At 57.4% G+C, this 15,600-nt stretch overlaps 1 protein-coding gene across 6 annotated transcripts in view; it reads left to right on the top strand.

Moving 5' to 3' along the window:
- The window catches only part of BICRA (BRD4 interacting chromatin remodeling complex associated protein), a 77,588-nt gene extending 62,387 nt beyond the window's left edge, over positions 1–15,201 (top strand). For 5 of the 6 annotated variants that reach the window (XM_059906062.1, XM_059906067.1, XM_059906061.1 and 2 more), the window contains 9 exons: positions 354–530; positions 8,277–8,894; positions 9,054–9,234; positions 9,554–9,663; positions 10,632–10,693; positions 11,862–12,010; positions 12,218–12,312; positions 12,507–12,609; positions 13,181–15,201. In XM_059906062.1, coding sequence (XP_059762045.1) covers positions 354–530; positions 8,277–8,894; positions 9,054–9,234; positions 9,554–9,663; positions 10,632–10,693; positions 11,862–12,010; positions 12,218–12,312; positions 12,507–12,609; positions 13,181–14,274 — 2,589 coding nt within the window. In that variant the 3' untranslated portion in view covers positions 14,275–15,201. The remainder of the gene's footprint in view (positions 1–353; positions 531–8,276; positions 8,895–9,053; positions 9,235–9,553; positions 9,664–10,631; positions 10,694–11,861; positions 12,011–12,217; positions 12,313–12,506; positions 12,610–13,180) is intronic. The other variant, XM_059906068.1, reaches the window with a different exon arrangement.
- Positions 15,202–15,600: the final 399 nt, after the last annotated feature.

Below are 15,600 nucleotides of genomic sequence, written 5' to 3'. Positions count from 1 at the left end.
ACTGACACAGAGACAGACAAGGAGAGTGACTGGCTGACAGACTGCCCACTTGCTGGAGGGTGGGAGAGGGGTCACACAGGGAGAGGGGCTGAGACATGGACGGACAGACGGGGCAGGAGAGATGGGCCTTGGGGTGGAGCTGGAAGACGACTCACGGGACTGAGGGGTCGGAGCTGCCCCGGGTTGCGGCCTCCTGGACCCTGGGGCTCCCTCCCAGCGCCCTGGCCTTGGTGCCCCCCAGCCGGTTCCCACCACCCGCTCCCCTGGTGCATCAGTGGGGGCGGGGTGTCAGGGTGGGGAGGCCGCGGGTCCGTGGGGATGGCCTCTGACCCTGTGCGGGCTGCCTGTTTCAGGAGAGGAGCCAGCAGCCCCTCTCCGCAGAGGGCCCCCACCTCTCCGTGCCCGCCTCGGTCATAGTCAGCGCCCCGCCTCCCGCCCAAGACCCAGCCCTGACCACCCCCGTCACCAAAGGAGCCGGCCTTGGCCCTCAGGCCCCCGACAGCCAGGCCTCCCCGGCGCCGGCCCCCCAGGTAGACGAACCCCAGCAGCCTCTGTCCCAGCGCAGACCAGCCCTGCCCCTCGCCCCCTCCCCGCTCGCTCCCTGGCTGCCTCTCTGTCTCGCTGGCTTGGGAAGCGGTGCTCGCCTCGGCTCCCCAGACGTTTCCCGAGGGTCTCCTGACAGCCGTGGATGCTTGAGACCACACCCTAGTCAGGGACACAAGATCCACACAGCAGGAAATGGATTAGGTCCTAGAATGATCATTTTCCTATCTGGATAACTAATATTCAGGTAGCTCACATTTTAAGGAAGACACCAAGAGGTCTAGATCTAAAGCCCCCTCTCCTGCTTTCCCTCCCAAGGCGGTTTCTTGCACTCCTTTCCCAGGCATAGACAAGCAAAATGACAACCGGATTCCTTCCCTTCCATTTTTACAAAAGTGATAGCGTACTCTGCATGCATTCTGCACCTTTTATCATTTAACAGTTCATCTTGGAGACTGTACTGCATTCTTTTACATGATTGCATAGTATTCCATTGTGTGGAGGTACTATTATTTATTTAACCGGTTGTTGTTGGGAATTTAGGTCACTTTTGGTCTTTAGCTGTGGATGAGCAAGGTTGCAAAGGAGAACTCTGTACGTATGTCTCTTTGTAGGATAAGTGCTTTAAAAGGAAATTGCTAGGTCTAAGAGCAAATGTATTTGTAGTTTTGACAGATATTGCCAAATTGCTCTGGAGTATAAATTGGTTTAACAGATTATCAGCAATATATGATCTGTGCCTTTTTGCCCCCACCCTCAGCAATATTGAACTTGGCCGATCAGATAGGTGAAAATGGTATCTTGTTTTGTTTTAATATGCATTTTGTTTTACGGTAAATGAGGCGGGGCGGGTTTTTATAGATTTAGAGCTATTTGTGTTTTCCTTTCTATGGAATTGTCTGTTCATATCCTTGGCCATTTTCAAATTTGGGGTACTGGTCATTTTCTTGTTGATTTGTAGAAACTCTTTACATATTAGAGAAATTAGCCTTTGTCTCATATGAGTCATTAGCACATCAGCATTTGAGAGGTTAGGGTGGGCCACCTTTTATTCTGGAGGGATGGATGTTGTACTCGTTCGAAAAGGACCAGTGGGTAGGTGGATTAGGGTAGGCAGGAAGAGGAGGGAGTAACATGAGCGAGGTCCAGGAAGGCAGAAATCAGCTGGGCCTTGGCCTTAAACAGCCATGATTTCATTCTCAGGCTCTGCTACTCACCATGTGACTTGAAGCAACTAGTTTCTTCATTCCATCAACAGTTGTTTAGGGAAGGGGGTGCACTACGTATGTGTCAGGCCTTGTGCTAACCCTGGGCGAGTCCCTGTAACTGCCGAGCCTTGATTTCCTCATCTGGAAAATGGGAATAATAGTTTCTTTATAGGTCTATTAGGACAAGTAAACCAGTTAATATGTGCTTTGCACAGAGTAAGCATTCCATAAATATTTGCTATTATTATTATTATTTTAGCTATTGTGTTTATGGGTCAGTCCAGAGGGACATGGGGCCAGGATGTCCTCAGGTCATCTCTACCCAGAGAGGAAAACCAGGCAGGAGTAGGGGAGGGGCAAGGGGCCACCTAGCCCATGAGAGACTCAGGTTGGAAGCACTGTTTCTAGAGTGGTCGGACCGGGCCTGGGTCCCTGGGGCCAAGGGCGGTCCCCTCTCCGAGGCTCGCGAGCTCCCGTCCTCAGCTGGAACGTGGGGCTGGTAGGAGCCCTTTTTCCGAGTGCTGTGGTTGAGAGCCAGGCCAGGGCACATGTGTACTCTGCCACTTTAATGTTGCATACCCTGCAGGTACTTGTCTAGACTCGCTCCTTGGGTGACCAACCAGCCCAGTTTACCCAGTACCGAGGAGGATCTCGGGAGATGGGACTTTCAGTTTTACAACTGAGACGGTCCCAGACAGACCAGGACAAGTTGGTCACCTTCCTGACTCCTCTCGGCCCTCCCTTGCCACCTTCCCTGCTTTGCATTTCTCCATAGCACTGACCACCCTCTGACCAGGCTGCCTGTTTTCCCTGTTTCCTGTCTTCACTATAACGTAAATGCCTCTCTGTAACGTATACTCTTCACTATAACGTAAAGTCCACGAGGCAGAGAGTTGTGTGCGTTCAGGTCCTGCTGTCTCCCCAGCGCCCAGAACAGTGCCTAGCCTGCAGCAGATGCTTGGTGAGCATTTGTAAAATAAATGAATGGAGGAAGGAACCCAGCCACACATACGAGCTCCCGCCCGGTGCTGAGCACTCCACGGCGAGAGCAAAGGGAGAGCCATTACCGATGGGCACTAGGTGTGCCTTGAAAACCACGGTCCCGGAGAATTGTTGTTAGGGGAAGTTAGGACCAGGGACTCCACTCCCGACCCTGCCACTTACAGGCTCTGTGACCTCCGCCAAGTCCCTTACCGCTCTGTGCCTCAATTTCCTGACCTGTCAAATGAGGATGATGATAACGGCATCTACTTCATAGGCTGTTGTGAGGGATAAATAAGTTAATGTATGTAAAGTGCTTGAACAGGGCCGGGCATGTTGAAAGTCCTGCAAGCGTGAAAGAAGCCAGGTGAATTTTCCATGAAGGGCCAATAGGAAACATTTCAGGCTTTGCAAGTCTCTGTCATTATAGCCTAGCAGCAGCTCTAGATCTAGATTCTAGATAAATGAATGAGCATGGGCGTGTTCCAATAAAACCTTATTTATAGACACTGAAATCTGAATCCCCTGTCAACGTCCCAAGTCAGAAAATATTCTTCTTCTTTTGACTTCTTTTCAACCATATAAAAATGTAAAAACTATTCTTAGCTTGCCGGCCATACAAAATGGTTGGCTAAGCGGGTGGCAGGCCAGATCTGGCCTCTGGGCCATAGTTTGCCAACCCTTTTGATGTCTTTATTTCATTACGTAGACACGCAAGGCTTCATTTATTCAGTCCCCTATTCATGAATAGTTAAGGTGGTTTCCCGTGGAATTGGTAACAAACCACACTCCCACACATATTCTTGTGCCAGGCTTTGCACAGGCATGAGAATACCCGTAGGGGTAAATTTCTAGAAATAGAATTGCTGGACCAGAGGGTATACAGCCGGCCCTCCATATCCACAGGTTCTGCATCCCCGGATTCAGCCAACCGCGGATCAGAAATACTCGGGGAAAAATATTCCAGAAAAAGCAAAATTGAATTTGCTGCGCTCAGACAACTATTTACATAGCATTTACATTGTATTAGATATTATAAGTAATCTAGAGATGATTTAAAATATACGAGAGGATGTGCATAGGTTATATGCAAACACTGTGCCATTTATACAAGGGACTTGAGCGTCCTTGGATTTTGGTATCCGAGGGAGTCCTGGAATCAATCCCCGTGGATACAGAGGGTTGACAGTAAGTGCTTCCCAAGCATGTTATGGACCAAACCGTTTGCTCCTCTGTGAGGTCTGTGCCGGTGAAGGCCTTCTCCCACAGCTTCCTCAACCCCAGGTCAGCAGCCGACTCACTGCTGGCCAGGCGGAAAAATGCACTCCTCCTCCTGCACTTCTCTCTAATTCTCTGCGTCAATCGAGCATCTTCCCATCTCCTCACGGGCAGTTGGAATCTCTCCGTAAACAGTCCACTCATGTGGGAGCTTAAAAAAAAAAAAAGATTATAAAAATAATTTCATGCTTCTTCAGAGAATTTAGAAAATACAGAAAAGAACCAAGAAGAAAAACAAATCACCCATAATACCAGCATGCAGAAGCCACTGGTAACATTTTTGGTATGACGTTTCCTTTTCGCCTTGCTTTTTTTTCTTCCCATCCGTTTAAAACATTTGTCGTTTTTGACATTAGGTATTATAGTCACGTGGTTCAATCATGAAAAAGCATTTTTAAAGTACGGGGAGAAGCATCCCACCCCGTGCCTGCATTCCCGGCCCCCGGCCCTTCCCCGTAGCCTCAGCACTTATTTTTTGTATCTCCTTCCAGCTCTGTGCATATACAGCCTCGTGCAAATATGGGTTTACATTTCTCCCTCTCCAGCAGGTAGCACATTATCCACTTACTTGGGCAGCGCGTGGGGAGTTGCCTTGTTCCTTTGTTACAGCGGAGAAGTATTCCTCTGTACAGATAGGGATGGATGAGCATTCATCCCCGGAAGTGCTGTCCTGATGCACGATAGACCACCTCCAGGCTTTGGTCCTCCACGCAGAGCTGCAGTAAACAACTCAGCCACCTGTCATTTCCCACATGTGCAGGCGTATCTCTCTGGTCACTTCCCGGAAGCCTGTTTGCTGGTTCAAAGCACAGGTGCACTTAGAATTTGCACAGCTGCTGCTGAATTGCATTCCTCTGAGGCTGTAGCAAATGGTGCCAGTTTAGACCCCCAAAGGCAATGCACGGGTGTCTTTATGAGACATACGGCTTATTCCTAATGCGATGCCTGAACGTGGTTCCATAGGGTGTTTTGATTTGCGTCTCTCTTATTACAAGTGAGGTTGAACATGTCTTGAAATATTTCAGCCTTTTGTGTTTCTTTTTCTGCGCACTGTCTGATCATCTCCTTTGCCCCTTTTTTCTCACTGCTTGTTATTCTTTGTGATTTCTAGAGGCTCTTTGTATGTGAGAGAGATGAGCTTTGTCTAGGCTATGAGTTGCAACTATTTCCCCCAGTGTGTCATTTGGTTTTTGACTTGGTTTGGGGGGAGTGTGTGAGTATTTATCTTTCATGAGGATGAGATTCTTTTTTAAATTTTTAGACTTTTTTGGTTACTTTTAAACTTTTCTTTTCTTTCTTTCTTTTTTTTTTTTTTTTTTTTTGGCTGCACCATGCGGCTTGCGGGATCTTAGTTCGCCGACCAGGGATTGAACCCATGCCCTTGGCAGTGAAAGCGCGGAGTCTTAACCACTGGACCGCCAGGGAATTCCCTGAACTTTTCATTTTAAAATCATTTCAAACATACAGCAAATTTATAAGACTAGTACATGGGAATAATACTCATGAGAGTTCTTTACTCTCTGACCAGATGTATTAGTTGTCTATTGCTGTGTAACAAATTACCACCCCCCCCCAAATGTAGCAGCTTGAAACAACAGACATTAACTTATCTCACTAGTTTCCAAGGATCAGGAATTGGAAGCAGATTAACTGAAAGGTTCTGGCTCGTGCTCTCTTAGGAGATTATAGTCAAGGTATCAACCAGGACTGCGGTGATATGAAGGCTTGACCCGGCTGGAGAATCTGCTTCCAAGATGGTGCACTCGTGCCACTGCTGGCAGGAGGGAGGACCTATGTAGAGACGAACTGAGGCTGAGGCCTCTCCGAGGGGCAGCTCATAACATGCTCTACAGTTGGCTTCCCCCAAGTACCTCATCCAACAGAAAGAGAGCAAGAGAGCACCCAGGATAGAAGCCACAGTCTTTTTTTATAATATAACCTAATCTTGGAAGTGACGTGTGGTCACTTCTCCTGAGTTCTTTTGGCCACTTTTGACCAGAGACCAACCCTGATACAATGTGGGAGACTGAATCCAAGGAGGCGGGGATCGCTGGGGGCCGTCTCAGAAGCTGCCTGCCCCGCCACATTTACCCACTGTAAATATCTGGCTGCGTTCGCTTTAGCTGTAGCCCTCTTGGCATGTATACATTCTTTTTTTCCTGACTCATTTGAGAGTAAATTGCAGACATCATGCTTCTTTACCCCTTAATATTTTAGCATAGTATTTCAGCCCTTGAGAATAAGAGCATTCTCTTATTCGATCACAGCAGAGCTATCAAATTCCGCAGATCTAGCCGTGAGACAATACTGTTATCAAATCCAGTGTCCATAATGCGGTCTAGCCAGTTGTCCAGTGATCGTGTCATGGGTCATTCTCCTTATCTCACTTAGCATCTGGCACATCTGTGTTGCCACTTCACCAAGCCCTCAGAAGCCTGTGCTTGGGGGGGTGGGGGGGAGGTGTCGAGTGGGCCGGCTCCCTTCACCCTTACTCACTTTAGCTACTCACCTGCTGCTGCCATTGGGTTTCTTCTCCTACTTTCTCTACTGTAAATAGTCCCACAGTGGCCAGCCCTGTGAGCATGCGCCTGAATGCTCCTTATCACAGATTCCTGGAGGGGGGGATTACCAGGTCAACTCGAGGGTCTTTCAAAACCACCAGATCAAACCGCCTTCCAGAGGGTTGTCCAGGTGACAATCTCACCAGCCCCTTGAGAGCCAAGGTCCAAGCTTCTGATACCTCCTTAGAGGTGGCAAGCCTTTGGGGACATATAGAGTGGTTGATAGGTTAGTTGGTTTTTTAACTTTGAATTGCCAGAAGTTATTCAGGGCCAAGCTTGGAGGCTTAAAGCAAGCCATGACTCCGGAATTGTCAGTTGGCCCACTTTGGAGGCTTGAAGCAAAGAGCCCGAGGTTTGGAGCGTGGCAGCCATGGGTGGCCTTGGGCAAAGTCCCCTGAGCCCTCTGAGCATGAGTCCTCCTTGCTCAGCTTGGAAGTCACTCATTGGGTGGTGTAGATAAGCCAGGGAGATGATGAGCACCTGTCTGAGACTCGACCAGTAATTTTGGCTCCCTGGCCTCAATTTCTCATCTGTGAAATGGGTCCAATATCATCACAGCTCTCAGGACCGTGGAGAGACCACACGAGTGGGTACAAGTTCCCAGCCGTACGCGCTGGATCAGTGTGCACCGTCGGTGGGGTACAGTGAGCAGAAAGGCACCACCAGCTCAGTGTCAGGTACCTGGCTGGTGCTCGCTGGTTCAACAGTAGCTGCCGAGGTTATGGTTCTTGGGGAGGTGACCTCAGAGGGAAGAGAGTGCAGAGGGCTAAGGCGCTCTGGCTGAGGTGTGTTGTAGGCGAGGTCACTGTACGTGTTACAGAACTAGTGCCCGGATTGCGTGTGCAAGTCTGACACATGCGTGTGCACATGCATGCACACACACGCACGCGCATACCTGCAGGCTCACATGGCTCCCAGGTAGGCGTGCAGCCACGGCCACACAGGCACACGGAGGCAGCGGCCACGGACACTTAGAAGGGGACCCGTAACTCATGGGCTGGTGCCCAGAGGGGCCTGACCCTGACCCTCAGTTTCAGTCCTTACCCCTGCCTCCCTGGATGCCCTAGTCCCCAGCCGTGCCCTCCTCGGCCATCAGCCCCCCGCCCCGGTACGCAGCCACAGTGTCTGTGCTGGCATCTGTTCTCCTGGGTTAGCTGGACGGTCGGGCCAGGGCCGGCGGCCGGAACGCTGCCCCCGCCTGGCCGCCTCCCTCCCCCTTGCTGCTGTGCTCGTGCTCCCCGGCCCCCCGCCTACCCGCTGGGCAGCTGGTGTGGTGCCCCCGCCGCCGCCACTGCTTCCTACGCTGCTACCCCCAAAGCCTGCAGAGCTCGCCTTCATCTGGGGGGACTTGGGGGGGGGGCACATGGGGAGGGGGGTGAGATCGGAGGGCAGAGGTGTGGGGGGATGGGGGGGACGGATGGAAGGGGGAGCTGGGGACAGACGGTGTGGGGGAAGGTGGGGGACGGGTTGAGGGAATGAGGTAGGTGGACGTGTGCAGGGCTTGGGGGGGACGGGTGGAGCGGTGAGGTGGGCAGTTCAGAAGTGAGAGGCGGGAAGGGCGGTGGGGTCCTTTCGGGACTAGGGGTGGCTAAGAAGGGGGGGGTTTCTGGTGGGAGTGGCCGGGGTCCCCAGTGTCTTGGGGCAACGGGAGCCAAGGCTGGTTCTGACCCCCGCCCCCTCCCCTCTCCCTCCCTCCCCTGCCCAGATCCCAGCAGCGGCTCCGCTGAAGGGCCCAGGCCCCTCCTCATCCCCATCACTACCTCACCAGGCCCCTCTGGGAGACAGCCCTCACCTGCCCTCCCCACACCCTCCACGGCCCCCTTCCCGCCCGCCCTCCCGACCCCACTCTCGCCCACCTTCGCAGCCCCAGAGCTTGTCCCGCCCACCCTCAGAGCCCGCCCTGCACCCTTGCCCTCCGCCCCAGGCCCCCCCCACTCTGCCTAGCATCTTTGTCATCCAGAACCAGCTGGGCGCGCCCCCACCTGCGAGCACGCCGGCCCCCACTGCCCCAGGCCCACCGCAGCCCCCTCTGCGACCCCCGTCCCAGCCCTTGGAGGGGCCGCTGGCCCCAGCCTCCACCACCTCTGTCGTGGCCTCCTCCTCCGAGACGTCCTCCAGGCTGCCAGCCCCCACGCCGCCCGACTTCCAGCTCCAGTTCCCCCCTGGCCAGGGGCCCCACAAGTCCCCCACGCCCCCTCCGACCCTCCACCTGGTCCCCGAGCCCGCAGCGCCCCCCCCACCGCCTCCTCGGACCTTCCAGATGGTGGCCACTCCCTTCCCGGCGCTGCCCCAGCCGAAGGCTCTTCTCGAGAGATTTCACCAGGTAATCGGAGGCAGGGACTGGCCCCCCGCCCGCCCCGCCCTCCCCTTCAGTCCCATCGGAACCCCTGGCACTTCATGGCTTTGTCTTCGCCCCCAGCCCTGGTTCCTGGCCGCCCCCACTCCTAGCGTGTGCCCCCCAGCCACCTGTCGCCCTCCTCAGGTGCCGTCCGGAATCATTCTCCAGAGCAAGGCTGTGGGTGCCCCCGCTGCCCCGCAGACCTCCGCCAGCCTGGGGCCCCTCGGCAGCCCCACCGCCTCCGGGCTGGTCAGCGGGCAGGCCCCATCTGGGACCTCCACCGCCCCCAGCCATGCCCCGGCCCCGGCGCCCGTGGCCACTGCAGGTAGGGGAGAGGTGGCCCATGCATGAGAGCTGGGGGGCCCGAAGGTGGGTGGACGGGGGGCTGAGGGCCAGGGAGGACGGGCTAGGGCAGAGCCTGGGGGCCTGAGCCCAAGGGGTCGCCCAGACCTCCCAGAACAGGGAAGGTGGAGGAGGAAGGGCCGTCTCTCCAGATGTCCCTCCAGGGGGGCACTCCCTCCAGGGCTGACACAGCCACCGAGGCCAAAGAAGCAGAGGAGTGAGGGGTGCAGGGTCGCGTGTTTGGAGGCGTGCGCCTTCGTGCCAGTGACCCCTGAGCCCTGTCTGCCCCACCTCGCCCCCAGGCCTCCCTCCTCTGCTTCCCGCCGAGAGCAAAGCCTTTGCCAGCAACCTCCCGACCCTGACTGTGGCCAAGGCCGCTGCATCTGGGCCAGGGAAGTCCTCCGGGCTGCAGGTAAGGGGCTACCAGAGTGGAGGGCTAGGGCCCGAGTGACATCACCGGGAAACCGGGACGGGGGCCAGAGGGGCAGGGGATGCTGGCCGGCAGACAGAGATGGGCAGATGAGACACAGCCTGGCGATGGGCGAGACACCAGGATGGTCTGGGCGGGGGGGACACACGAGAGACCGAGACAGTTGGACAGAGACCCCTCCCGGACACCAAAATGACAGGGTGATGATAGGAGAGATGGCTTGAGTGAGAACCCAGACGGTCGCTGGGGACTGGAGCAGGTGAGAGGCTGAGACTGTAGGAGGAGGGGCTGCATGGGCTCGGGACAGGTGGGGTGAGGCCCTAGACGGAGGGGCAGGGCGGGGTGGGCAGTGAGACACTGAGTCAAACAGAGACGGCGGAGATGGGGCGGGGGTTGGGGGGAGAACTAGGATAGTGGTACCCAGACTGGAGGGGCGAGACAGGGCGTGTGCGGGGTCGGGGGGAGACCGAGGCGGAGACCAAGATTTGAAAGAGCTTGAGAGGGAAGACCGGGCATGAGCAAGGGAAGTCAAGAGAGAGATTTAGGCAAAATGAGAAGAGTCAGTGCAAACCAGATGCCAGACAAGGACGAGGGATTCAAGGGCCATTTGGTGGGCAGGGAGGGAGACACCAGGCGGAGGCCCAGAGGCCCAGGCCGGATAAGGGGCTGGAGGGGACCCAGGCGGAGGGTGCCGAGGGCTCGAGCCTGCCCTTCACCCTCTCCTCACCGTGTCCCGCCCCTGGATCCAGTCCAGGTCTTCCCCGCAGGTTGAATGTAATGGGCAGAGCATCCCGCAGCTGGGACCAGGACCCCATCTCGGGCAACATCAGCCCCCTCCCATCTTTGTCCCGGGCTGGGGGGTAGAGAGGGTCAGGCTGCCAAGGGAAGGCTCCTCCGTCGCAGTACCTCTCACTGGCCTCTTCCTTCCCCCCCATCGCCCCACCCCGCAGTATGAGAGCAAGTTGAGCAGCCTGAAGAAACCACCTATCCTTCAGCCCAGCAAAGAAGCCTGGTGAGTCCAGTGCCCAGCCCTTGTGCCTTCCCACCCTGTGCTGTCCCTCCACCTCTCATTAGCCCTGTGGTTTGGGCAGTGCCATTTCCCTGAAGACCCTCAGCTTCCCCCTCTAGAAAGTGGGGTGGGAATAGTAGTGATAATAGGGTGATGGGTGAGGATTCGGTGAGGCGGTATTAGGAGTATTCATGAGGCAGCTAGGCTGCTGGCTTCAGGAGGGAGGGATTCGGAGTGGCTTGGTCACCTCGGCACCCCCAGCATCTCAAACAGGCCTGGGGCAGGCAGTGCTTCGTATCAGGGGATGGGTGATGAGCGTTTGGGCGGGTGGAAGATGAATGGGGGCCTGGGTGAATAGATGGATGGATGGTAATCAGACTGGTGCGTGGCTGATCCGATGGCTGTTTGGGTGGATGGGCGGCTTGCCTGCGTTCTGTCCCTCTCTTCTGCCCTCCTTCCACCGAGAGTGTTGGTCGTGTCCTCATACAGTGCCCAGTCCTGTGCTAGATTCTGGAAACACCAGCCAGACCAGGTCCTGCCCCCGTGGTGTGTGGGGGCTGCTGGTCTAGAGCACAGGGTACAGCCAAGCATGTCTGGTGGGACATTATGTCTGGTGTATTATGTACATTCGTACATAATGTTTACGTGCTGGGCTAGAAAACAGCCCATTGAGAGAACAGGATCTTATCAACCAACCAACCAACCAGGGGCCCAACCTCCCTGCCGGCCTCCCCAAGCCTGCTGCTGGGTCAGAGGCAGAGCGGGGACATGCTGACCCCAGGTGGCAGGAGACGGTATTGCATGGAGGCTGAGTAACAAGCTCTGGCCTCTGACTCCCAGCGCTGCCTCTTCCTCAGCTGTAGGTGCTTTGGGTCAGGGACTTCACCTTTGTGGACCCCAGTTTCCTCATCTGTAAAATGGGCATAATGATAGCGCCTACTGCCTTTGGTTGTCCGCAGAGATGCACTGAGGCAGAACAGGCACATTCAGCACCCGTTAACACATACTCCCCCAGCGTTCCTTTCCCTGTCCCGTCGTTTTCTGCCTTGTGGCCTGGGGCTCAGGGTCCAGGATCTGCTGTCTCCTGGCCTCACCACCAGCTCTGTGTGTGTGTGTATGTGTGTGTGTGTGTGTGTGTGTGTGTGTGTGTGGTGTCCTCCCCACCCCCCAGCTTCCTGGAGCATTTGCACAAACATCAGGGCTCCGTCCTGCACCCTGACTACAAGACGGCCTTCCCCTCCTTTGAGGACGCCCTGCATCGCCTCCTGCCCTACCACGTCTACCAGGGTGCCCTCCCCTCCCCCAACGACTACCACAAAGGTGAGGCCTCCCCTGGGACTCTCCCCACCCTGTCCCCGGCGTGTGGAGGCGGGAGGCGAGGACTGCAGAGGGTGCCGAGGAGCAGATGCTAGTGCAACTCTGCACGCGCCCTTGACTGTGGGTCAGGATGTGCCCAGCTCCGTGCACATCTGCGGGTCCCTAGGTCCCCAACCTCTGGGCCTCCGGACCCCTTCTCTTTCTCCACAGTGGATGAGGAGTTTGAGACGGTCTCCACGCAGCTGCTGAAACGCACCCAGGCCATGCTCAATAAATACCGCCTCCTGCTCTTGGAGGAGTCCCGGGTAGGGTGGCCGTCACCTTCCTCCCCGGGGGACCCTGCCCTTTCCCCTCACCCCCTCTGGGCAAGAAGGAGGGAGGGGGGCTGGGTGGGATCACAAGGACAGTTTGGAATGTGTTCCCATCCATGCCGGTTGCTCGCGTCCCCTCCCCCACCTCACCTCTTCACTTGCCCATCTTCTCTCCTCTCCCCCCTCAGAGGGTGAGCCCCTCAGCGGAGATGGTAATGATCGACCGAATGTTCATTCAGGAGGAAAAGACCACGCTGGCCTTGGACAAGCAGCTGGCCAAGGAGAAGCCTGGTGAGAGGGGAGAGAGGCGGAGTCCCCGACTCCTACCCGCGTAGTGCCCAGTGCCAGAGCCGCCGAATTAGACTTGGGGCGGGAGCAGGGTGCGTGGCCTTACCTCACCCCACCACTGGGCGGCGCCCGAGCCCCGCCTTCCTGCCGGGTGCTCCCGGCTCTGAAACCACAGAAAGCTGAGCTCATCTTCCTCCTCCTCCATCACCGTGTGTCCATTTCATCTCCTCGATCCTGGCCTGGATGGAGGGAACATCCTGCCACCCCCGGGGGATAGAAAAGCAGGGGAGCAGAGCCAGGACTGGGGTGAAGCAAGCAAGGTGCCTGGGTTGCAGAAGTTAAGGTGGCGTCCACTCTCCGGTGCTGACCTGTGCTTGCACACTGGGGGGACTTGGGAATTGAGGAAAGGGTCCTACCTAGCAGTATGTCCTCAGGACTTGATGAGTCAAGGGCTTAGCCCCGGTCCTGGCAGGTAGTAGGCGCTCAGTGTACGCTGGCTTCTCTCAGCTCTGCTCTGCAGGCGCCTCGTGCTTTCCCTAACCCCCTGGGTTTTCTTGGCCCCCTTCTCCTGCAGATGAGTATGTGTCTTCCTCGCGTTCCCTCGGGCTCCCCATCGCCGCCTCTTCCGAGGGACACCGGCTCCCCAGCCACGGCCCATCACCGTCCTCGGCGTCTGGGGCCCCGACCCAACCCCCTCTGCACCTGCCCACCAAACTGGTGATCCGGCACGGTGGGGCGGGCGGCTCCCCTTCCGTGAGCTGGGCCCGGGCGTCCTCCTCCTCCCTGTCCTCCGCTGCCTCCTCTCTGGACGCCGACGAGGACGGCCCGATGCCCTCCCGTAACCGCCCGCCCATCAAGACCTATGAGGCCCGGAGCCGCATCGGCCTCAAGCTCAAGATCAAACAGGAAGCCGGACTCAGCAAGGTCGTGCACAACACAGCCCTGGACCCGGTGCACCAGACCCCGCCGCCACCCCCCGCCGCCCTCAAGGCGGCCGAGCCCCCGCCCCGGCCCCCGCCGCCGCCCCCCGCCACCGGCCAGATGAACGGCACAGTGGACCACCCGCCGCCGCCGGCCGCCGCCGACCGCAAGCCGCTGGCGCCGGCCCCCCACTGCCCCCGCCTGCCCCTCCGCAAGACCTACCGCGAGAACGTGGAGGCCCCGGGCGGCGGGGCGGCCGAGGGGGCGGCGGCGGGCAGAGCCCGGGGTGGCAGCCCGGCCCCGCTGCCCACCAAAGTGGACGAGGCCACCAGCGGGCTCATCCGCGAGCTGGCGGCGGTGGAGGACGAGCTGTACCAGCGCATGCTGAAGGGCGCCCCGGCCGACCCCGCGGCCGGCGCCGGGCAGGGCAGCGGCAGCCGGGAGCCCGGCTGGGAGGCGCCCCCGCTGCCCCCGGCCAAGCGGCGCAAGTCTGAGTCGCCCGACGTGGACCAGGCCAGCTTCTCCAGCGACAGCCCGCAGGACGACACGCTCACGGAACACCTCCAGAGCGCCATCGACAGCATCCTGAACCTCCAACAGGCCCCCGGCCGGACGCCCGCACCCCCGTACCCACACGCCGCCCCGGCGGCGGTCACGTCTGCCTCCCCGACGCCCCTGCACAGGCCGGAGGCCTACCCGCCCTCCAGTCACAACGGTGGCCTCGGCGCCAGGACGTTGAACAGATAACACCGGGCTGGTCTTCCCTCCCCTGTCCCCTCGCTCCGCAGGGACGCCGCGGGGAGGGGGGAGGGGGGCAGCCGGGCGTCCGACCTCAGCCTCCTGGGGGACACGAGCCGGGGACCCCTTGAGTTTTTCTTGCCTAAGTTATTTGAGTCACAAAGGCCTCGTCCCCCACCTCCTGCTTCAGCCGGGTTGTTGGGTGGGGGTCGTGGATTTCGGGGAGGGGCTGTAATGTAAACTGTCCCCCTGCCAAAGGAGGGGGTAATCCTGGTGTGTCGTTTCCTATTTCTTCCCATTTCCTGCACACTCCGCCCCCCCCCCCCCCCACCGGGGGACACGTGCGCTTTTGCCAGGGATGAGGGCTTCCTGCCTGTCCCCACTGCTCACGCGTCTCCGGGTACCGGGCCTGTCCGTGTGGCTTCACGGATCCCTGCGTGGAGGGCGCTCAGAGCCGGCAGGGTCCTTGCGAGCTGCGCTCAGCCTCTCCCCACCGCCCCCCACAGGCCGAGAAAGGAAACGCACGGGAGGGGCGGCGTGAGCCTGCATCCTGGGACCCCCAACTGGGAGCGCTGTGCCCGCGGGCAGCTGTGTCCCATCCATGTGTGTGCGTCCCGCTCCGTGTCCTATGTCCCTCTGTGTGCGCTCGAATGAGAACGAGAGATTGCGAAGCCTCCAGTCCCTCGACTGAAATCCGAGCACCTCCAAAACAGGAAACCGGGGTCTTCCTCCCACCCCCTCCCCAGCCAGTCTTCCCTCTGTTCTTCCTGCCGCCAGCCACCCACGCCAGATTTCGAAATCTTGGAGACAAAACTAGTACTGTAAGATAAATTTTTTTGTACTGTATTTATTGTGTATAACGATTTTTTTAAAGGAGAATTCTGTACATTTAGAACTCTTGTAAATTAAAAAACGATCCTTTTTTTTAAAACTGTACTGACGCCCCCCCGGCCCCCTTTGCTTTCGGGTCTCCGGGGACTTGTTTGGAGTCCGGGGGTAGGGGCGACAGGTGGGTGGAGAGGGGGATTGCGAGGACTTAGTCCACATACATATGTGAGCCCCTACTGGGTGCCAGGTCCTGTTCCAGGCACAGGGGTGCAGCTGAACAAGACAAGTGCTTGTCCTGGGAGGGCCAACTTGGTGGTGGAGAAGGCAGGCAGTGAAAAAGTTCAACCAAACACAGGCGATGCGTGTCTTTCCTGGTAAGGTTCTGTGGTCTCTGGGAACACGGAATTAGCAAATACTGAACCATCGCTCCTGGGGGGAAATATAGGGTTAGCTTCCTGCCAGCCTCTGGTCACGTTTTTGTCAAGCCGTCAAGACATCGCCTTGTTT

The sequence above is a fragment of the Balaenoptera ricei genome, chromosome 19 (assembly GCF_028023285.1).
Source record: "Balaenoptera ricei isolate mBalRic1 chromosome 19, mBalRic1.hap2, whole genome shotgun sequence".
Lineage (NCBI taxonomy): Eukaryota > Metazoa > Chordata > Mammalia > Artiodactyla > Balaenopteridae > Balaenoptera > Balaenoptera ricei.
This window is presented reverse-complemented; position numbering and strand designations above follow the sequence as displayed.